The sequence below is a fragment of the Gymnodraco acuticeps genome, unplaced genomic scaffold, assembly GCF_902827175.1.
Source record: "Gymnodraco acuticeps unplaced genomic scaffold, fGymAcu1.1, whole genome shotgun sequence".
In the NCBI taxonomy this organism is placed as follows: Eukaryota; Metazoa; Chordata; class Actinopteri; order Perciformes; family Bathydraconidae; genus Gymnodraco; species Gymnodraco acuticeps.
In genome coordinates, this window is record NW_022989894.1 from 796,384 (window position 1) to 820,524 (window position 24,141).

Below are 24,141 nucleotides of genomic sequence, written 5' to 3' on the forward strand. Positions count from 1 at the left end.
CAGAGGACATGTGCGACAGATAGACTTATCCAAGTTCTGCTTTCTAGTGATACAGGGATATGTTGAACACATACCAACAGTGACATATAAAGCAAAGGCATAGCCTGCTGATTTCAAGGACTAGTGGTATTTAGCTGCATCATTTCATGCATGTGCATTTCACAGACACACAAAGACGCACACAACACACACTGGCATTTGCACGGTTTGTGGTTTTGGTCAGCGGAGCTCTTGGAGGGTGTGGAAGGGAGTGAAGAGAGAGAGAGAGAAACAGAGGGGTGGAAGGGTGTAACACAGAGTGAAGGCCACTGAGATGCCTTCTCAGCCCCAAGCTATTTCCTGTGGACGAGCTGCTGGGACTATTAATGGTTGTTTCAAGGGCTCTGTGGACATGTTACAGAGGAAATCCTACAGTATGTCACTAAAACAAGAAAACACAACAAGAGCTAGAAACAGCTTCTGCTTAGGAGAATCATATTCAACATAAATATCCAAGTAACGACTTCACTATTATTTGTTCAAATTTGATATAGTTTGTTAAGAAAAGAGGCATTAAATCTGATCTGATGAGAAAAAAAAAACATGTTAGATGGCACTTGCCTTTTACTGACTTGGTTCTTTGGAGCTCTTAATAGTGAAGCACTTCACTTATACTTAATTTCTCAATTTGATATTTGAGGAGCTTGCTTATCAGTGAATTTGAACAGTTTGACATCTGAGCTAATATGCATAACTCACTGATTTAGAGGGCAGCGGAAATGATATATCATCCATGAGAAATTATATTATGCGTGTCATCAAGCATGTCAAGTCTGAAAGTATCTTCTAAAGTGCAGCTTGTTTCCCTCCTGAGACCCAGAAAGAAAAAGGTTTCAAATTTCCTTTTTTTTTTTTTAGATCACACAAGTCTTTAGGGTGGTATTAACATAATGACTAACACAAAATAAAAAAACATATTTTTGTTTTATTGTGTGTCCTTTGTAGAGGACATCGGGTGTTGTTTATGCAAAGTACATTTAGACAACATTAGAGCACAATAACTCAATGCAACAAATACTGAGCCCTCATTTGTAGTACTCCATCCTTTTTTGAAATGCAGAGATACATCTGACACTTGATGTATGTTTTCCCACTGCATCCGTCTGCCATGAACCCTACAGAAACATACATGTTAGTTTTTTTCTGTAACTGTCTCCTGCTCTTCCTTAGTCAATGCCTCCTCATTTGAGTTGTCAACCTCTTCCTCTTCCTCAATCACTGCCTGTGGATCCTCATCATCTATGTCTGAGTCTCCCTCAATGATTCCGTTCAGATTTCTCTCTGCCTTGGTGAGTGAGCTGACTCCATTTGTGTTGTGTAAAATGGGGGAAATAAAAAGCTAGCAAATCCCCATGTCCTCCTCAGAGGACATTCATAAAAACATTTAGTTTTAGATCAAATAATTATTACACTGCTCTGAAAACTCACTACACTAACTCCTAAGATGTTCCCTTACTATAATTAATTAAAAAATATTGAACTCACAACACTGGTAATTACAAAATTACCATTTCTCTTCCTATAAATAGTGCTTGTGTTGATGGACGCCATTTTGAAATACAATGAAATTATCTTTTTCAAAGCCACACCCCCACATGTCATATGTTTGAAAAGCCCAGGATGTCCTCTGTGGAGTACAATTGGAGTTAATGCTGTGGCATATATAACCTCAAAGTAATGGGCCAAAAAACCAATGTGCACCACAGAGGACAAAAAAATGAATGGGTGGGTCTCTGGAGGATAATGCTCTATTAAGCAAAAGAAGACAATTCAAAGCCCTGATTGAATGTACATGATGTGTCTGTACAAAGAGAAGGTATACATATAACCGTTATCTGATAACTTTATTATCAAGTTAAAAAAAGACAATGAATTACAATATTTACAGAATATCCAGAGATAAATGGAATAAAATTGTAAACAATCATTCTAGGCAACATCACAACCCACCATCAGGTAATCAGATTTATATGGGAAGAAAGGCAAGAAGGAGAGATTCTAGTGTCAAACTATGGAGACAACAGTCTGAAAAGAGAAATGCATCGGAAACAAACTAAACATATATACAAGTATCCAGTGTGTTGTCAGCAGGGGCTTAACTTTGGGTAAACTGGGAATATCACAGTCTAGAGACTGCACACAGTGAGGGCTTTATAGTCATTTTCTATAAAAATGATCACAGAACAACAAACAATTTTGGGTTGACAGCTTCATTACCCAGATTGTCCCAATTTATCAGCTGGGGCTTTCAAACTGGGCAACAAGCTGCTTTACAAACCTTATTTCTACAACAACATTTTAAAACAGTTTTTCTTTTAAAAAGTGACAAGCTGGTCCTGAAAAAAAGGGCTTTAAGATTCAGCACCAGCTCAGCAGGGTTTTCAGGTTTTACAGGAATGAAGAGCATAGTGGGGCTACTACATTCCCACTTCTTGTCGACTAGTTAGAGGGAGCTGAAGTCTTTACTGGTGATGGATAGAAGATACTAAAGTGTCAGATGTTAGATCGGACATGAGTCAGCTAGCTCTCAGAGGGATCTAGAGGTCGACTGGGAACCCAGATGGTGCCTTAGCCCAGAAAAAGGACCAAGCAGAAGCTATTTGTTTCCTTGTCTCTTACTTTGCCGTGTTTTTCTTCACAATACAAGCCCTGACTATTATTAGTAGAGAACTGCATCATTTTCCTTCACGTGTTTAAATATTGTACAACCACATTGCTCTTCCTATCTGCTCATTCCTATTAAAGTACAAAAAAGGAGATATTTTTCATTGTAACCGGACATTGTACAACAGCGTGATAATGTTGAATTGGGGACTCAAAAAGCCCCTAAGGGTTAGCTATCATCTTTAGATTTCTTTTTTTTTCTTATTCTTTTTTCGAAATGAGAACACCTAAAGAAAAAAGGGGTTACAGTATCCTTTCTGAAACACCACGGTTCAAACACTTAACGAGTAGTTTTGTTTTCTATACATGGCTGCAAACATGTGGGTTCCTGGTTCAAGACCCACATTTCTAATTTCCCATTTCCATTAATGGTTCAATGCTTAGGAAAGACAATCACAGCAGAAAACACAGCGGGCTTGGTAAATATTTTGGTACCAAGAACACAATTACATTAATTGTGCTCTTGTACACATTTGATATTGTGGTTATCAGAATTTTTAAGGATTGTTTAACGTTGCTTATTGTTCTTATTTGAATGGGACACAAATTAAAAATAATTGCTATTCATTATCTTATAAGGCTTTAGGGCATTCAAGCAGCAACTTCCAACAAATACAATCTCTGCCTTTTGTCAGTATCAACAATAATAATGACATCTTTATCTAAAAAGAAGCACACACATATGCAGGTTATGACATTTGACCTATTACGCAATTTAAAAGGGGGTTAAGTTGGGGGATTTGATACCTTTAAATCAATCTTCAACATACAGTGGCAAAAATGTTTATGTACGCTAAAACACCTAGTCACATTTGTCTTTTCAGTGTATCTTATCATGTTAAAACTGGAACACAAACTGTAGAAAAACATGTTTGTGATGTCAGTCATAAGTTTTTGAGGAAACGTCTCAAGCCAAGATTTGAGTTTAATGCTTAATGCCAGCCTGTCCGTCATAGTGAGCTGAAAAATCTGAATGTGGGCCATGTAGAGGGACCTGGATAGAGTTGAGGCAATCACCAAGGCTAACTGCGAAATGCAGAGAAACCTGTCAATCAAGCAAACATGGCTCCACCTATACCCAGTTCAGCATGGAATTTAATTTGTGGTGCTCACAGCATTAAAATAAAAACAATCACTTACTTAGCAGCATTTCTTTCCATAAACAGCATCCCCTTTCACTTCACACGGTAGAACAATGAGAACACACCATCAACAGTTTTCATAGGGACTATTGTATTTAGTAAAAAGTAATTTAAATGAAAACTGCTATATTTTTATGCTGTTAGTATTACAAAAATAAATTCCATATAACTCCACAAATCTTACAGACGAAAATCTCAGAAGCTTGGCAAATAAAACTAAAATATCTGCATTGCAGGGGCAGATGATATTTATCATTTTTGTTTTCTTGTCCAATCGACACTTTGTAACCTCAACATCCTCTTTGCGCTACCTGGTTAGATGCTCTACCACATTTGTTGTGCTGCTACTCACTGTGCAATTAATTGAATCCAATTCAATCCAATCTGATTGGTTTAAACAATCACTTTCAAAATGGCCACTAAGGCACACTTTTGAAGTGAACCTACCAGCTGAGGCAACAGATATGTGTGGCTTTAGCATTGATTTTCTGGTTACTTCCAACCAGCTGACATTATTTTAAAGCCATTTAGTGGCCATTAGGGGAACTGCATTTTAAGGCACTTAAGCAGTGGCTTTAATACTCAGCAACATACATTACATTTTCATTTGCGTAAGCACATAGTTTTTTAACGGAGCCGGTTTCTGGCACACCCAATTATTAATTTTGCACTGAAAAGACAAGTGTAATCTGTATGGATCAAGAACAACTGTAATTATATTGCAGACTAAGGCCCCGTTTACATGGAGACAGTTCATGTTGTATCTGCTACTTTTTTCTATCGTATAGACGGTTCGTTCACACGAGGCCGTAACGGAACCGCGGAAACTGACCCCTCAAACAATAACGGGTCCCAAGGTGGGTAGATCTGCGGACGGAACGCTCTGGGGGGTCAAACGGCTCCGTGTGTCGGCCCTATACGGCATAGCCCCGCCTCTCCCCACCTCTCCTGCTCACCCACGTGTCACCCATTGCACATTGCTGATGTGTTTCGCCAACAACAACAACCGAGTGTTTCGAGTCAGGTCCCGGTATCTCGCAGGACTGTGCACCCAGCAGGAGCCTCCAGCTAGATTTGATCGATATGGACATAAACGCGAGTGAAGTCTAATCGGACAGGAGAGAAAGATCAGAGATCAGCTGCTGCTGATGGAGACACGCAACGCTGCATGATCACCTACAGCTCCGCCCGCTGTGATGGAGCGATGAGCGGAGCAAAACACACACTTCAAGTTAGATCATCACCCTTAGCTATTTTAATTACCTCTCAAACTACCTAAACTAGTAATAAATATGTTTATTTTTACTGTCGGGTCACTCATTACTGGATCCGCGAGCTGCATGAGACGGATACTGACGGGCTGTCAGGAGAGGGGGAGGAAAAGAGAGACTCCGTTTATTATTCTTATATTTTTATATAGAGTCGTTATCAATTTGTTTTAAAGCTCAATAAATAACAAAGAAGACCTTCGACCGGCACTTTTCTAATTTTGTCCGGAAGATTTAAACTTTAACGGACATGTTGACCGGCGAAAAAAACAGAAGGGCAACCAGGCCACCATGGCAACCATGCTTGGGAGGTCTTCTTCGCTGCTTTTGGTGTATTTTGTGGCGGAAGTACAGCGCCACTTACAGGCCCGGCATATGTACTACAGCGTCTCCAACGGGTCAAGCGGTCTCGTGTGGACGGACACGTTTATTGAGCCGATTGCGTGTGAACGGAAGACTTTTTTGATATCGAATTCGGTTCATTTTCGTTTCCGTCTCCGTGTAAATGGGGCCTAACTCTTGCTTTGCTCATCGACAGATACCAACTGTATGTCACATGAATTCAACCATGACACTTTAAAAAATACCACTGTTGCTATATTGATCATCTGTGCAAAGGTTAACTGTGATATAGTTTAACCTGGACTAAAGACAACATGGTAGCTCACAGGGAACGGGAGATTAAAACGGTTTCAATTATTTGATCAGTGAAATTACTGGACAATAAACAAGGCAAAATGCAAAGGTTGCCACAGGCTGAAGGCTTATACGTAGTATAATTTTAAGGGACTAAAATATAGCAATTTGCTACAAACATTGGGGCAAAGTATTTCTACAAATGAAGGAAAGATGCTTTGTGGTTTTACTAAAATAGATAAGGTGCAACTCTTTCTCAAGGAACACTTCTACACATTTAACACAAGGCTAGGATGAAAAAAGTTCAACAAGACATGAGGAAGGAAGCTCTACAGTGGGCCACGGTTTTAAATGCTTTCATATCTCGTTTGTTCCTTTTGGGTACATTTACAGTACCCCTGTTTTAGGGGAAGTGTAAAAGGTGCTTAAAATAATAAAATACTAAAATTTTGTTCATAATTTATAAATAGCTTGGTTTTACTTATGTGGGATCTCTTACTGTAGGTAGATTTGACCAGAATGTCAGCAATAAAGAGTTCTGTTCACTATTGGTTACCAATATATTAAGATCTGTCCTAGGGGACTGCCCATTTAAAGAGCTCAGCCGTTTTATGCAGCACAATCTAATACTTAAATATGTAACATCTAAAATCTAAGTAATGCACCAACTCAAAAGCAGTCACTTTTTTTCAGGTTCAATCTTTTTTTTTTCTTTAAAAGTTCTATTTTATGATGCAACTCAGTACTGATCTTACTCGATGTTATCAGTTTCTATCACAGTATCCCAAGAGGCTACAATCAGTTCAAGCAAACTGTTGATCCTTTTTGGTGTCAAGCATTTCTTTGTCGTCCACGTACTGGCTTGGACTTGTCAGTGATAGATCAGCGGTGTTCGCTTCCTCAATGCTGTTGTTGGACAGGTCCAAGCCTGTGTCCAACAGAACAGAGGAGCCAGTGGAGGACGAAGCTGAGGCCTCCATCGCAGAGGTAGTGCTGGTGTCCATCTGACTGTTGTTAACCGTCCTAAGGGAGCAGGAATAAATGCTTTTAACATGTGGAACGATGTGAACAAATGTAAGGCTACTAGTGGGGGAACCAATTCATAAATGCAGATATACACTAATTAAATAAATGCATACATATGCAACACATATGAAACATATGCCTTTGAGGCTGCACTTTGAGCTAAATGCTAATATGCTCACAATCAGAAGTCCTTTATTCATCCCACAAAGGGGAAATCTACATTGTAGCAAAGTATAGAAGGAGATGAAAAAAAGTAGAACCCTATTATATAAAGAGGCATGCACATAGTATTTAAAAATGACAATGTCAATATGCTCAAGTTTACCAAGTATGTTTATGTTCATCTTATTAGTTTAGCATGCTAATTAGCCCTAACCACAAAGTACAACTGAGGCTGATATGAATGTTGTGAGTCCTCACTTTGACAGGAAAGTACACAAACTCAAACACAAAATGAAAAAGTAGAGAATTAGAGAAAAATAAAATAATACTAACATGCCGTGTCGCAGAACATGGCGTTCCCACTCGAGGCTGTTGGTGAAGCAGCGGCCACAGAACTCACAGGGAAGACGCTTCTCTGCCCCGCCCGGCGCAGAACAGCTGCTGCTGCTGCTGGTGGGAGAAGCAAGGACTCCTGGGAAACAGATGAAATGATTGGTCAGTTTCAGAACAGTGATTTAACACAAGTGTTGATTTCCAATTTGCTCTACTATTTTTAAAACAATGGAAATATGTAGCGATCTAGTTTTTTATTATCAGGCAATCAGTATTACATACAAAGCAATGCAGGCGTGATCAGAATTGATTAGCTATATAAACACTTTTTCCTTCACTGAGCTACCAGTCAAAAATCTCTCTGTGAATAATAAGCCAGAAGAATGGAATACAAAAATCAATTTAAATTCAAGACAGTAGCCATTTTGGAAGAAAACACTGCTCATGAAGAATAGCTTAAACACATTAAACAAAGAACAAGTAACCCATGGGACTCCCACTAATCTGGCAGTATGATTGCTTTCTTTCTTATTGCCTCCAATTTATTTGGCTTAAAATTAGACACAGGAGATTTTTCACACACTTCACATTTGATATAAAATGAGTGTGAACACAACAGAAAATGGCTTTTCATCAGATAGCCATTTAAAGTTCAATACCAAAAGCTTTTGTAAATAAATATATTTTATGATATGCCCTTACAGTATGCAGGTTGTCCTTTAGATATAGACTATCAACAGAGTGAGGATGAACTTGAGTAGATATTATGTAGAACAGGAGAGCAACATAGATCACTTCATTTGTATTTACCTTGTTGGCGAGGCTTCTCCTCATCCAGCCCTCTGACTTCATCTACATCTTCTTCGTCCTCCAGCTCATCCTCCTCTTCCTCTTTGATGTTGCCCTCCATAACGTCATCATCCATCTCTCTCTGTTCCTCCTCCATGTTCTCCATCATGTCCATGTCTTCATCCTCGTCCTCGTCCTCTGCAGCAATTTTTCTGCCTCTAACCATTTCAATGATTTCTCGAGCCTCCTCCTCCTCTGCGCTGCTTCCTTGTTCCTTTATCATCTCCAGCTGGTCCAGGTTGACCCTGCCCATCAGCTCGAAGTTCCGGATCACCTGATCAGAAACAGGAGGCAACAATCAGTTTGGTATAGTGTGCTCTGGGCAGTATTCAAGTCCCTGTTTTTATCTGGGGCAACTTTCTTTTGCCTTAACAGGTGAAAGGACACTATATTTGCACAATGCATTTACATTCACGTGTTTTCAGGTCTTCCTTCTTTAAGTAATAATCTTAAAAAGTTGATACATCAAATGACAGACTCTCTCAAGCCAGAGCCATACATTTATGCAAATAGAGTTAGGTTTATACATATACTGTATGTGGTCGCAGCTGTTTGTCTGTGTAAATTGCACCACATTAGGGTCTCAGGATTGTAAAGAAGTGTTTGCGTAATTTATTCATTTTTGATTTTTCCAAGCTAAAAGTCCAATGTATCTGTCTGGTGTGCGATAACTTTGTAGTCTATGTGAACCTGGTCTACAGAAGATTATTACTAATATATCACTACCACTGCCAGGGCAAATAACTTCAAACACTTGCTGAAGAAAGGGCAAACAAAAAGCCTGTTCCTGTGTCAGTTAGTTGTATTTTACTGCTTATTTATAGTTTCCTTGCCTGATTACATATCATTTCTTTAAAAGATACATCAGTTATTTTAAAAGTTCTGTTCACAGGATAATTAATATGTAATTGCTGATGATATGTCTGATTTGGTAGTTGTAAATTGGATTTGTCGTAATATGTTGACACTGTAAATATGAGTGAATTGACAAACAATTACCATAAACCAACAAAATCCATAAATAATTATTCAACAGGTTATATTGAGTGTGCAAACTGCAAACATCTTCTGTTACAGGCGTTAAGCAGACAGATGAATAATACTTATGGGTTAACCACATCATATAAGGCTCTCTCTAATTATATTCTAGAAATCAATTATGTTAGGCTTATTAATCTAAATCTAGTTATACCAAACTAGTCTAAAGGATATTGACTCTCACCTTGTGCTCCAGACGCAGATGCTCCTCTAGCTGGCTGCGTTGACTGCTGTCGTAATAGCAGAGCTGGCACTGGTAGGGTTTGATCTCAGCGTGCTTCTGCATGTGCAGCTGCAGGGCCTGGTCATTGGAGCATGTGAAGGTGCATTTGTGGCACCGGAAAACGAGGCCCTGCAAGTGGCGCGACAGCTTGGAGCGGCTGAACTCCAGCGGAGCCACACGCTCCTCTGGTGGAGGGAGAGGGGAGCAAAGTGGGCTATTAGGTGGAGAAAGACATCCTACATACACAGCAAGTAAGTTATCCTAGTGGCTTTTTGTGGTAAGGTCAAATGCACGGTTTAATGGCATCTAAAGGAATAGTTTGACATTTTGAGAAATACCTCTAAGTGCTTTCTTGCCCACATTAAGAAAAGAAGATTGCTACCACTCATGGTAAGTGTGTTTAAGCCAGTAAGCGCAGACACTTCATGCCACTCCAGGAAGTCACAGGAATAGTCCAGGAGCAGCTTTTTCCAGTCTTTTTACGAAGCTTGATTTTTTCATTGTGCATTTCTCAAAATGTTTAACTAAGTTCACTCTGTTTCTGATTCCAGTTTGCATGCTGCGTACCTCTATGCAGGACAATGTGGTCAATCATATTGCTCTTGTGTTTGGTGTGGTAGAGGCAGAGAGGGCAGCGCAGGTCTTTAGGGAGGTTTTCAGGTGCATTGTTGTTGTGACCGGCCTCCACATGCGTAGTGAAGGTATTCCTGAGATAGATCCAGAAGAACAGAAACAAGGATCATTCAAATATTCAGGATATTTATCCATTGCTTTTACATCTAGCGGTTTACAGTTGTATCTCGGTAATTGTATTTCCTCTTTACTCACTTGGAGCAGGTGAAAAAGGAACAGTCTTTGCACTTGAAGAGCTTCTTGCCTCCGTGGCGGTCCCTGTAGTGCCGGCGCAGGCTCTGCATGTACCCAGAGCTGAACTCACAGAACTCACAAGTGAGGATGCTGTCTGGTCGATTATCCGCCAGCGTTGAGCTGCCAGGTGTCGAGCTGGAAGACTTCTGACTGCGGGAGGCCAGCTGGTAATGACTGAGCTGCTGACGGACATCCGCTGTCTCCAGGTATGATGGATCTTAGAGAGGGGAAATGGAGAGAAACGTGTTCATTATTATTTTGTCACATACATATTCAAGTGGGAATAGAACAGATAAAAACAATGCAAGGATTACACTTTAGTTCCCAACCTTTTTGGCCTCTTACACAAAAAGCAGAATCTACTTGGGGCCACTGCCATGTTTCAAATGTTTTAAATTGTTAGTTCTACCAAGGAGACATCTCCCTATAAATGTCTCAGATGGTTCCATTGAAATGTGTCTTTGAGGCCCAGAAAACCCCCCCCCGATCTTTCAAAAAATAGAGAAAATTCCCAAAAGTTAATGCTGACTTTTGTTGCAGAACCTTCTTTTTTCTTCATTTGTAATCCACAAATCCTCTAATGACCGCTGAGATGTATCTTTTGAGGGGGCCCATCTGTATTTGTAGTAATTTATCACCTCTACTTCCACCAGTTATAGCAGTAAAACACTAAAATAAAAGCAATGTTTCAGTATTAACAATCAAATAATGTAAAAATATAATGATCTATCAGTCACAGGGGGCACATTATGAGTACTTCAGATACTTTAATTACATTTAGCTGACAATCTTGATGTACTTTCACCTTTTTCTTTTCAATGAAGGAAATGGTCTTGTAATTTAGTATTTTCATATACTTATATTGGTACACTTTTACTTAAGATCTGCATCCACATCTAGTCAGTAAATATGTTTTTGTAACAACATGTCATCTTCTCTGCTTATTTAAAAATAAGCTAGGCACTAGATTGCAACCCACAAGAGTCACTGTACATCTGAAACTCCAATATTCAAATCCACAGTTTTGCACAGCAGGATGGCGTTTACCTACTTTATCGATCTCCTCCTCATTAATCTCCTTTTTATTATTTTTGAAAGATGTCTGATTATTACTTCTAAAAACGAAATATTATGTAATATTGGTTTTATTTAATAAAAGACTTATCAAATGACCCCACTCACATAAAGAGCATACCTATGACTGCCATCACGTGTCCCATACCTTTTACCCTTCTTATTCCTTTTCTCAAGAGTCTATAATATCAGTGAGAGAGCTCATCTTCTCGGCCTACTTTGAGCCTCCAACACATCAATAAATAAACCACAGTGACACTAATAGAATATCTATCCATGTGAAAAATGCCTCATTCAGCACTCAGAGTATGAGAAAGCTTGGAATAAACTAATAACTTTTCTTATAAACTTTTACTTTACAGAATGCTTGAGATCGAATTTCTTACTTTTGCAGATGGTAGAGAGAAATTCACACAAATCAAACAATGCCTCAATTGATGTTTTTAATATCCTCTCCGCATTGTGGAGATGTATGGAGATGAGAAAGCAGATGGACAGCAGATAATGTGTCTTTTTGAAGGGCTTAGGAGCCCAAACTGTCCATTACATCACATCAATTAAAGGTGGAATATACTTCTGAGAGGAGAAGATAGGGAAGGAGAACGCCTTAAATATATGTTAAGGATAACCTTAAAGCAGCAAGAACTTGGGTCTTATATTCACACTTTTAGAGCCAATCAAATCTAAATCTTTTCAAAACAAACCCTGTATTCCTTTTCAAATATCAGAAATGTAGACATCCGACTGAAGGTAGCTGGTTTTGGCATGCTGGAGAGACATTCAATATGTCAGCTCTGCTCTCTCTCAATGCTTCTCTTGTCTTGGTAGGGCCCAGCCGACAGTGGTGGTTGGTGCAATGAGGAATGCTGCCCTGCTTCAGCTCCAGGGAAGATTCCACCGCTCCAGCAGCAAGGTGACAGCTGCTGCCAAGAACACTCTGCAAGCTGTGCAATGCACCGCCACTAAAACACCTAAAACATGGCATCACATCAAGGAGCTAGCTGCTGCAGCAACCTATGAGAGGAGGCCTCTGTGATAGGAAGGAGTCAGTGATCAACATCAAAGAAGACTGAGGTAATCAAACCTCAGCAGTCAAAACATTCATTCTCTTATTTATTAAACCAATTTCCGATACGTAATCATTGAAACAACTGCTGTGTTTTTCCGTATTTATCGCTAATGTGATCTGTTACCCTAATAAAAAGCACCTTTGATAAAAAGGTTGAACCAGAAAATGTAGATGTTTTAGTCCGAATGTGAATGAAAGAGCTATTAAGATTTAGTTATATATATTTTCAAGAACATGACGTGTATCATATATTTTCAATATGGCTGGATCTACAATGATAAGTCAATTGATCTTATAAATATAAGATAAATAAAATAAATATACTGTACATGTGTTACTGTACAGGCTTATTTCTAAAAACATCGCATTTGTTTCCATCAAATCCTCTCAAGGAGTTAACACCAATGTTAAGAAACTAGATTCTGCTTTGATGCTAGATTGAGGTTTTCTAAATCTGGCCCTGACAATCCTATCCTATGATCTCATCTCCATGACATTACGCAGGATCTCTTACCATCCGGGTCCAAGGGAGTTTGCTCTGTGTTACTGGCCGGTCGGGGGGGCCTGGGGGCTCCGTGAGCAGCCTGGGTAGCAGCACGCAGTTTGGAGAGGGTCAGCGCCTCGCCGTGGTCCATCAGAGAGTGCTCCTTCAGCTGGCTGATGGTCATAGAGGAGAAGGGGCACGACAAGCACTTGTATGTGTGCTGCTCACCTGGAGGAAAACCGAGAAATGTAAAAGTCTTTATAAAAATCATTGCGATAATAAACCAATCCAGCACCATAAAGAAAGCTATTCCCCTCGGAGCCAATCTGCAACAAACATGTCACTTAGTGCTCCTCGTAGTCTAATTAGCCTGATTTTGACTGAAGAAATATCAAGCTGCAATGTTTATTTTCATTGTCTTGAGGTATCACACATAAACATAATCCTTTCTCCAATTCCTCAATATGCACTTCCCTTGTAGGCAATTTGGAAATCAAATCAAATCAAGTTTTATTTATATAGCACATTTTTAAAACGATTTTTGGTCGAGCCAAAGTGCTGTACATAGTGTAGTAGTGTAGTACATTGTTAAACTGCTTGTTTGGTTACAACTTTGAATGTAAACAGGGATATATTCAAACGGCCAGAGGTAGGTGAGTCTGAAGGGGCAAATTACATTATTGAGGAACTTTCACCATAATTAGCATGAAGGTAGGTGTGCAGGTTGGTGAGACGTACACATAGGAAGGAATTTTATACAATGCCTTCTTTTCATTTCAAACTCACGATTAAGAGCCATGAATACTGACCACTTTCTTTGATTTCATGCCATTACCTTGTGACTGAGCAGCTTTGATAACGTTTTGAAAGCACCGAACAGTGATTTATAACATCTTGCTTCCTGCAGCTGTTTAATAAACTTGCTTAACAACCCTAATGCAAGCAGCATCCTGAAGAGATGCACCATTACAACCAAATCAGATCTGATAGTAACATAGCCAACTAAGTGGTTTATTAGGGAAAACTACTTCCTAATTTAACTATTTCTGGTGTGCATCAATCCAAAGTATCTCTAGCTTGTTGGACTGTTTTCAGGGACAAGATAGGGAAGCACTAATCCAGGATATAAATGTGTGGGTTTTAACAAAATCTAAAAAATCTCCAAACTTCACTTTTCAAATGAAATCACAACACAAAATCGGTTTGTGCGAATAAACCACAGCAGTTGTTAACTCTCAGTGCTGCTATTGTTGCCTAAAATCAGACAATTGAGAGCCCTCAGATGCCCCTTGAAAATCTGCTTTTCTCGTTTGCCAGATCTGATTTTGCGTACTATGCATTTGGTTCCCAGGTAGGAGCTTTTTTATATTTGCTTGAATGCGAATCTCTTTGTCTGCCATCTGGCTCCCTCAACAGCAACAAAACGATCACAGGCGGAAAAAAAATCACGTTTAACCACGGACACATGTAGTCATGTTCCTTTGTACCGTGCTGAGTCCTTCATCACTTTATTCCCAAATAAACATAATTAACGATTAATTAATCTAGGCTATTTGTACCTAAATCCAAAAAGGATTCTTTTTGATGAGCTTAATTAAGTGTATTTAATGTTCTTGGTGAATGGTGAAGCTGCTCCTCCTCAGCTGGCCATACTGGACAGGATAAGCTAAGTCAAGCACAGCATCCTTATGTGGAAGATGATAAACAAGAGGCTGCTATTCTGGCCCGGGAATGCCTTGTTAGTCACGGCTACAGCTGTACAATTAGATTTAATGTATGTGTGTGTGTGTATGTGTGTGTGTGTGTGTGTGTGTGTGTGTGTGTGGTGTGTGTGTGTGTGTGTGTGTGTGTGTGTGTGTGTGTGTGTGTGTGTAGGTTTTTACCTGTGTGTGCCTTATGCAGGTGGCTCTTCAAGCGACTCACATAGGCAGATTTAAAGGGGCAGAGTTTGCACTTGAAGGGTTTGTGGTGGCCGTGGTGAGACTGCACATGTCTGTCCAGACTGGCACAAAAAAAACAAAGCAGAAGGGAGGATATGAGATAAGAGGATAAAAGACAGGGAAAAAGTAGATGGAAGGAGGAGAGAAGGATGGGACATAAAGAGAGAAAGTGACAATAATAGAGAGACAGCATACACTGATTTCTACAGCAGGCTGTTTTCCGCAGCATCTAAAGCGCTCTATTCTGTTTACCTCGTAAACAACAGCCACACATTTCCAAAGACTACAGAACAAGGAGCCGTGGGGTGAACTCATCTACCCACAATCCCTTGGTGGGAGGGAGCGTGTGAGCGCCTGTGGGGGCAGTGGCTGTGTTTTTAATGCCAGACTCCTAGGTGGCATGGGAATGCGGCTTCTTTCTGGGTCAGGGCACATACAGTACAGAGGGATTACACCTGGGAGCTCAGAGGAGAGGAGGACTCTCGCTCTGTGTCTCTGTGATGGATACGACAAATCACACTAACAAAATGTTTGTCTCGCTGTAATGTTTGTCTTACTCTCCAAGGAGGCAGGAAATCTGAAAAGATTGAGGATTCAAAGGGATTTCTACAGGGTTTAAAATGTTGGTTTGTGCAAATCGAGTTTAACATTTACAGCTGGTCCACGATTGGTTATGTATGTAAGGATAAGAGTTTAAAATGCACTGCTTTTATTGTTTATACAGCTTATATAATATATGTTCTCTAATAATCTGCGTGAGGGATTCACAGGAAATGAAGCATGCATGTAATCCAGTATTATTGTTTGTAATTTTATCTCATTATATCACCCTCACTGTTCCTGAAGCCATATCACAGCAGCTTTGAGTTATGCCTACTGCATATAAAACATTTCCTCAATTCAATTGGAGCTCCATGGGATGGCTTTTATTTTTAAGCAGACACAGGGTACTCAATTTTACTGATATTTAACAAATTAAACTTGCACTAACCTTAATGAAAAACACTTGTGAAAGGTACAGTCAGAATACATCACTGGATAAACACATTGAAACAAATAACATTAAGTCAAAATGAATGTGTTTAATTCACTCCTTATAAAGTCTCATCCTATACACAGGGGGCAGTAATGTGGATACATTGTTAGGATTGTGGACATAGACTCCTCTCTACTCACTTATGTCTGAAGGGTGAGACGAACTGGCAGTACTGGCAGTTGTATTTGTCTTCTCTGCTGAACATTGCCATGGCTGAGTGGCTCCTCTCATGGGACCTCAGTCCCTGCATGGACATGAAGACTCGGTCGCACTGGGCACATGGGTGACCCCCCGCTGCTAATCGCTGCTTCAGTTCGCCCTCTGACACCACGGCCCTCGCCGCTGCCACCAGGGCCGCTCCTCTTCCTCCAACGGCCTCCCTCTCTGTTTCCAGTGTCTCTGCGGCAACATCAACAGATTCTGGGGAAACCATCATGGAGGGCGAGGGCCCCTCGAGGCCGTCAGCTTCAGCTGCTTCTTCCTCCTCCATGTCACCATTCGTCAGGGTCTCTGAAGGCAGGGTCAAGGGGACCTCGCTGACTTCCTGCTGCAAAACAAAGAGGAGAGGTCTCTGTTGATTTTGTCTGTCACAGCCTTTTTGTTATGCCAACCCACAACAGGGCAATGAAATGAGAGAGATTAAGAGTAACAATTTATTTAGATTGTCCAATGTTGATACTTAATCAGCTTCCAGATGACAAAAATAGCTGTTCACTGAAGTATCACTAAGACTCTACCGCTCTAACCGTTTTTCCTAAATCAGGCAAATCATGTTAACAGCACATAAGCGACAGTTAAGCATCTGTCTAACACCTCTGGTTCTGCCTGTGCTCTATCAGCGCAATCATTTCCACTGAAGTGTTAGTTACAGCTCTCTCACTCACCCTGTGTAATGTCAATTGGATGCATTTGTGCTGAAGATCAACATGTGGTTATATTTTTGACTTCAAAGCTTGTCTATGCAACATCTGTTGTTTTCCTAAAGCCGCTAAAAAAACCTGTCCAAAATACTTGAATCTGGAGTACGAGCCTCTTAATGAAAGTGTTTATAGTCCAGGACAAATGATGGAAAAACATGACTGGGTCAATTATAAGCAACCTTTAACAGTCATCTAAAAACAACTGAAACCCTGATCTGACACTCCCCCTAGAAAGGAAATTAAATGACACAAAATTCATATAACAAAACAAATAAGGACCTAAAGCAGAAAACCTTGCACATTCGCACACCAACATACAATCTAACTGCAAAACAAAACTCCTCCGTCCATTTCCTCTTCCTTCATCTGCTGGAGTGCTGGCTGGTTTCCGTTGTCACAAGTAGACGGACAATCACTGACACGTGACTTTTTTATTGCCTCAAGGAAGCTCATTGGCTCTGTGGAAGGACCTGACCCTGCATTTCATGTGGCCATAAATAAGATGTGGCATCCAAAGGCCCAACCTTTCCATCCAGTCTGCTCTGACTGCACTCTCTTCATCCAAATGTATCAGAAACAATTGCATCCCTGGAGTTAAAACTGTAATCATGTCACTGTGATAAGCTACATTTTCACTTTCTTCAAAACATACAGTATCCTGGTAGAGGTGATCAAAATACACAACAAAAGTACTCAATATTTGTAGCAGGCCTCAGTTGCAGAAGTGAGTACAGTACATGTTATAAGAGGAACCAGGCCTCTGTTTGGATGAGGCATTGGATCTTCAGGCCTGTTCCTCTCTCTGGCAGCCTCAGTGGAATACTAATGTTTGAATGGTAACCCGCCGCTGCCCTAAAAGTTATGGCTCACTACTCTGTAAACCCCCCCCCCCCCACCCCTTTACTGCAATGGGACAGTGTTGTTTGTTTTCTCTGGGGGAAGCTGACAGACTGTCTACCCTCCGTCAGTAAGAAACAAAATGGGAAACAGGAACCAAGTCAAGTAAAACAGATCACTGCAGAGCATGTGGGATGAGGAGTGTGGAAGAGAAAAACCTATACAATATAGAAATAATAATATGAATAAATCCAACTCCATTTACCTTGACATGTCCCTCTTTGACCTCTCCATATTGGACGTGCTTCCTCAGGTGGTTGCAGATGGCTCGGAGGGTGGGGTGCATCTCTACACAGAAGTTACACCTGAATCCTATGGGAGCTTTATTTTCAGGGCTTTCCTGTTCATAGGGAAAGAATGACAAACAATCAGTAGTTATATTCACAGTATTTGTTTCTTTCAGTTGTGTCTTGCCCTGGGACACAATGACATGCTGACTGCAGTGGGACTCGAACTTGCATTATAACTGTTTTTCATTTTTGTTGACAGTTGAAGGGCAATTTGAAATCCACAATTATCCTTGTTTTGTTACTTAAGGTACTACTGCAATGATTGTGGGTTTACGGTCATGTTATGATACATTAACAATACTCTCAATGATTAATGATGTTGGTACAAAACCTTTGCAGCCCATGACAAGTAGTTAAGGAACAGCTATAGTATTATAGACAGTGGTAGCTTAAAGCATAATAAGAGATGCATGCCTCAGATATTATTGATGAAGATTAAATGATGCTGGTTTTATTCTTTATTTACAAGCTTTAAGGCAGACATGTATCTATGCTTACCTTCTCAGGTTTGGTCTCGGGTTCTGTTGCTTTCTGTTTGCTGAGCAGCTGCCTCCTCCTCTCCTGCCTCATGGCCCTTTTCTGAAACTCCTCATTGTGGTTCAAAAGATGTTTAGCCAGATTTGGGAGAGTCAGGAACTTCAGCTCACAGTGAGAACACTTGTACAACTCAGAGTCCTCGTCCCCGGGACCTGGCGACACCACAAAGTCCCTCTTCAAGTCATTGCTGTGGTGGTCGCTGTAGTGCATAGAGAGCAGCTCGCCTGTACTAAAGGACAACCGGAAGCATTTCAAACACTTGAATTGCAACCAATCCACCTCTCCGTCCTGCTCGGGTTCAGGTTGAACTTCCAGCACTTCCTTTTCGTCTTCTGCCATTTCATTGACAGCAACCTTCTCGGGTTCTTTGGCATAGACAACGGTAAAGTAGCGACCAAGCTTGCTGGCATGCTGCTTCTTGGGGAAGACACCTGGGTGGCGTTTAATGTAGTGAGAGACAATGCTCTTCCTGCTGAAGGCCTGAAAGGGGCAAAGAGAACACTTTCGTCTCTCCACAGCCAAACGCAAGTCTTCACTCATTTCTGTGTTTTCCGCTTCTGGCGGCGGGGCTGCTATCACTTTGATAGGCGTTTCAGTCAAAGTCTTGGAAGCAGCCAGACAATGGGTATAATAGGCATCAATATCGTGCCGCTTCTGGTAGTGTGCTGCCAGACCTTTGCGTATAGGGTTTGTGTATGGGCACAGAGCACATTTAAAGACATTGTTTTTACCCTCTGGCTGTGCGCGGACGTTGTTGTGCTTGATACGGTAGTGCCGAGCGATGCCTTTCCTGGTGGAGCAGAAGTATTTGCAGAGCTGACACTTGAACATAGCATGTTTCTCTGTCTTATTGACGGGTAACTGGGAGAGGGCAAGGTCCAACTTACCGACCTCCTGGACTTGTGCTGCACTTGATATATTACCACCACTGCATTCCGCTACTGGCTCTCTTTCTTTACCGGGAGTGAAATAAGTCATAGAAGCAGAAAATATTTCAGAGGCAGACTGATTGTGATATTTCTCATAGTGGATTTTGAGTTTCTCCAGTGTCCCATGAGTGTACGTGCACATTTTGCATCTGTATGCCCCGTAGCCTTGCCTTTGAGTTTTGCACTTGTCATCTCCCTCATTTACGTCAGGGATTTGCTCGATATCGTCTGCAAAGTCTTCCGCAGTGACTTTCACTAATGGGTGTCTCTTTTGATAGTGAGTTAGAACACCGTGGATTCTGGAGTTAACATACGGACAGTGACGACATTTATACACAGAGCTGGGGTTGATGTCGGCCTCCTGTGCAAAATCTGCAGCCTTTACTTTCATGCCTGGGTGCTTCTTCCCATAGTGAGTGAGGAGGCCATGGAGACTGTTGTACTCTGATAGACATACAGTGCACTGGTAAGTATTGTTAGAGAGGGAAAGACGTGGGTGGGGAGGATGTGGGCTTTCTTGAGGTGTGGTGACAATGACCAGCCCGCCATCATCTTCAATAGGTTGGCATTCAAAAGACATTTGTTCTTTGACAACCTGCTGGTTTATATTTTCAGCTGAGCCATTTCCTTTGATAATATCCAAAAGCACAGATTCATCCCCTTTAATGGCCCAAGGGTGGACTGCCTGATAGTGACTAGTGATGTCCCATATTGTACAGGCCTCAAAGGCACAGTCTCTGCATTTGTAATGTTTAGTTTCCATATTGCCCCCTTGTTGGGTCTCCGGACCAGCCCATAGCTTGCTGGCCATGTAAGTGTAATCCACATTGTGCTCAGGATGGCGTCTTTGGTAGTGGAGCAGCAGACCCTGGGGTTCAGCGTGGGAGTAGATGCACCACTCACAGTGGTAGCCAGCCTCCAGGACGCCATCTTGGTAAGCCCAGTGTAAAATGGTCATAGCTGTGGCTTTAACAGTGGGGTGCTCTTTCTTCAGATGTTTCTTCAGGGCATAGATGTAGGGGGATGTGTAGGTACAGTGTCTGCACTTTAGTGAGCGCAGTGACGTAGTGTTTTCCGGGTCCGGAGGGGCTGGGATCAATGCAGAGGAGACTGAACTCGACTGAACCATCTGTGCACGCTCGCGCTGACTCCGGACAACTGCAGTGTGACGACGCACAAGGTCAGCGTTGGCCTTGGTCTCCTTATGCTTCTTCTGGTAATGGATTAGCACTCCTTTTACAGTGCGGTTGCCATAATCACAGTGCTGACAAAAGAACAGCTCGTCCTCACCTTTCTCACCACTTCCTGGTTTCGGGCTCGTGTTGTTAGACCCATCATGACCGTTGTTTTGAAACTGCTTTAAAAACTGTTTGGGAGCCGCAATTTGAAGTTCATCCATTAATTTAATCAAACCAGGGGTTGGGGCGCCATGTTTGATATATTTTGCCGTCACTTTTACTTCAGGGTGTCTCTTTTGATAGTGGACCAGCACACCAACAACAGATCTGTTACTGTACACACAGTGTTTACAGTAGTACATCTCTTCATCCGAACCATACAGCGCTGTGCTCTGTTGTTTTGGAGGCATTGCCATGCTTATATTATGTGAAGAGTTTGCAACAGACTGCGATTGATCCACCGTGATGACCTTCATGGTTTTCTGTATACGGAAATAAGAAGCCTTTTGCTCTGGGTGTTTCTTCTGATAGTGGACCAAAACAGAGTGCATGTTGGGGCTAGCAAAAGAACACACATCGCAATCATAGACAACAACATTACCACTAATAGATTCTTTAAGGTCTGCCTCGGCATTAGGTTCAGGGGTCTTGGCGTCGGTTTTCGGCACTGGACTGGAGGACGACCTTGGGGTTGACGTGGCTGAGTTCAAAATCTTGGGGCCCGAGTTTAATATTTCCCTCAGGGTTTGAGATTCACCCGTTTTTGGGGACTGCTCCACTACATAGCTAGAGAAGATCATAGCATTGTTTATTTTCACCGTAGGGTGCATTCTTTGGTAGTGGGGCATTAGGCTCCTGACATTGGGGCTTGTGTACGAACAAAAGCGGCACATGTATACCAGATTTGGTTGGTTGAAGTTGAGCACATTGCTTGCTTCAGGGTGGTGTTCCATGTAGTGTTGATGCAGATCGTTGTAATTTGTGTATTCGATGTAGCACTCTAAGCAGCGGAAGACTGCACTGTGGTCCTCTGAGTCCAGGATGTACTTAAAGCTGAACTTGATGTAAGGGTGCATCCTCTGGTAGTGGGTGCTGACGCTACGAGCTGATTTGTTGTGGTAATCACAGTGTTTACAGTAGAATCGTGCTATTCCTACTTCCTCTGGATAATCAGCGTTCTCTTGGATAGCACTGTCGCTGGGGTCAGCAGAGATGTTTTCACTATCATCCGATAGAGTCATTGATATAGGAATGTTTCTAGGTTTTGACTTAGGGTTGCTTTTTCTTTTTCCTATTCTGCCTCCCTCTTGAGAAGTCATTGATTCTCTTGCATTAAGCTGTTGTGTGTTATAAGTGAAGACAGGGTTTTTATTGTCATGGTTTCCACTGTCTGCCTCAGCACCGGCTTGATTTTCTCCCGCGTCTTCATCATCCATGTCATCTAAGTTTATGATCATGTCCTGTTGGCTTTGGCTTATCTTACTTTGAAGGTTACTGGCGATTTCATCAATTCTAGTTCTCTTCTTTACTGAGGACAAATCCAAAGGCAAGTCGTTAATGGACTTTCTGGCTCTTTTCCCTGTTACTAAGGGCTTTTTGGTGGCAAGTCCTAAAATGGAGGTCTGAGTTTTTTGTAGAAAGATTGGAGAAGCGTCCACATCAGAGTCCTGCTGGTCAGTCAGCTGGCTTTCAAAGGCAGAGGGATCTAGGTCATCACAGTAGGAATGCTTATGCTGCTGGTGAACCCTCAGACCTTTCAGAGTGGTCGTGGAGAAGCTGCAGAGCGTGCAGCGATGAGGATTCTGCTGGTCGTTCGGTGTGCTGGTTAACTTTTTTCCATTGACTTTGGAACTAACACTACCCCCATTAACTGGCTCTGCAGCAGTGTCATTGTGAGAATCTGGACTATCACTTGTTAGGTCCATGGTGTCTACATCTGAGGAAATGTGGCTCTGTTTGTGCGTGCCTAGTTTGAGAGGGCTGGTGCAAATGAATGGGCATTCATCACATTTATACACTGTGGTTTTGCCAGAAAGATGAATGTTTTCAATGTGGCGGGAGATGCTCCGCCTGTGCATGGTGAGGAAGGAGCAGAAGGGGCACTGAAATCGGTTCATGTACTTTCTAAAGGGTATTCCTTTAGTCTCCAGTAATTTATTATCCTCATCAGTTAAAAGCTGCTTTGCATCTGCTGACAGGGTCCCGGTATAGCTGGGATCATCCATATCACCTAACTCTTCTTCATCATCATCCTCTAAGCTGCTGTGAGAGTCCTCCTCATTGACAGCGTCGGCGTCCATCTCTACGATACTTTTGGAGACATCAGATGAAGAGAACCTCTTGGACAAAATGGAGGAACCTGTGCTGTTGGGTGCTACTGCATTCATCTGTGTGTAATGAAAGGATGAGATCTCTTGGACTGTTTTCTCCAAGGTGTTTTCTGATGTTTTTTCTACTGGCTCTTTCTTTTCACCAACATCAGTGGAAGTTATCTTTAATCTAGTCTGGCTTTGGGAAGCGGAGGGAGAATCTGGTTTGGGTGAGCTTGCACTGGCCTCCCTTTCCAGCTCTGCAATGCTGGAAACTATCTTGACCTTGTCACTGTGTTCCTTCACCACATGATCAGTCCAGCTGTCCTTCTGGTCAGTCTGATATTCGCACCATTCACAGGCAAATGTTCCCTTCATGAGTCCACCGGCTGAGTCAGATTCCTCTCCGGTCTCAGTGTATTCTGAAAGATCTCCAGCACTCTCTGCGGGAACCTTATTATGATACATTAGTTGGTGTTTCATTATCCTTGCTTTGCGTGGAGACTTGTATGTGCAATACTGACAGGAGTACACTTTTGAATGGTCGTTTTGCATTATGACGGTGTAGCCGGGCTGCTTAGCTCTCTGCGACGAGATACTTGCATCAGAATCTTCCTCCACAACATTATGCACCTTTTTGGTGTGGTTTCTTAAGAATGAATTTGATCTGAAGTAACGGACACAGAACTTGCACTGGTAAAATGGTATGTGGTTTTCAGCTGTCTGCTTCTGTGGTGTTTGGTTGGAATTGTCAGTAGAGTTGGGGCCTGAAAAAAGATGAGAAAGTGTGTGAGATTTCTGCTCTAATGTAAAATGTCAGTTTTTTTAAGATAATAAAACCAGCAACAAATCATAAATAATATGCTCCTCAATGAAATATAAAACCATCCTAGTATGCAGAGTTATTTGTTTCCTAATCCTCAACAAATTAATCTGTAACATCTGATTCAATGTAGTTGACATACTCATTCCAGCTTTAGGAGGCGTATAATCCTTTTCATCCTTGTCCTCATATTCCGCCTCCTCTTCATCCTCGTCTTTCAGAGAGCCAGACCCATCTGCATCTGCAGGCTGCAGGAAAACGGTGTGCACGTCCTGAATGTGGGTCTTCAGGTCCTCGTATGACTCTGCACGGAAGTCACAGCCGTCACACTGCAACATCTCCATCACTGAAACCTGGGAGCACTCCCTGGAAAATCAGGGAAACCTGCAAAGAAAAAGAAATAGAGAG

General features: G+C 41.6%; 1 protein-coding gene across 3 annotated transcripts in view; it reads right to left on the reverse strand.

Annotated features, from left to right (window-relative positions):
* Positions 1-5,851: 5,851 nt before the first annotated feature.
* znf462 (zinc finger protein 462) overlaps positions 5,852-24,141 on the reverse strand; it is a 39,014-nt gene continuing 20,724 nt past the window's right edge. For all 3 annotated transcript variants that reach the window (XM_034204418.1, XM_034204435.1, XM_034204427.1), the window contains exons 2-13: positions 23,876-24,117; positions 18,456-23,677; positions 17,873-18,007; positions 15,991-16,397; positions 14,758-14,876; positions 12,905-13,102; positions 10,209-10,464; positions 9,948-10,087; positions 9,342-9,565; positions 8,081-8,393; positions 7,271-7,409; positions 5,852-6,772 (exon numbers count right to left, since the gene is read on the reverse strand). In XM_034204418.1, coding sequence (XP_034060309.1) covers positions 6,553-6,772; positions 7,271-7,409; positions 8,081-8,393; positions 9,342-9,565; positions 9,948-10,087; positions 10,209-10,464; positions 12,905-13,102; positions 14,758-14,876; positions 15,991-16,397; positions 17,873-18,007; positions 18,456-23,677; positions 23,876-24,077 — 7,575 coding nt within the window. In that variant the 5' untranslated portion in view covers positions 24,078-24,117 and the 3' untranslated portion in view covers positions 5,852-6,552. The remainder of the gene's footprint in view (positions 6,773-7,270; positions 7,410-8,080; positions 8,394-9,341; positions 9,566-9,947; positions 10,088-10,208; positions 10,465-12,904; positions 13,103-14,757; positions 14,877-15,990; positions 16,398-17,872; positions 18,008-18,455; positions 23,678-23,875; positions 24,118-24,141) is intronic.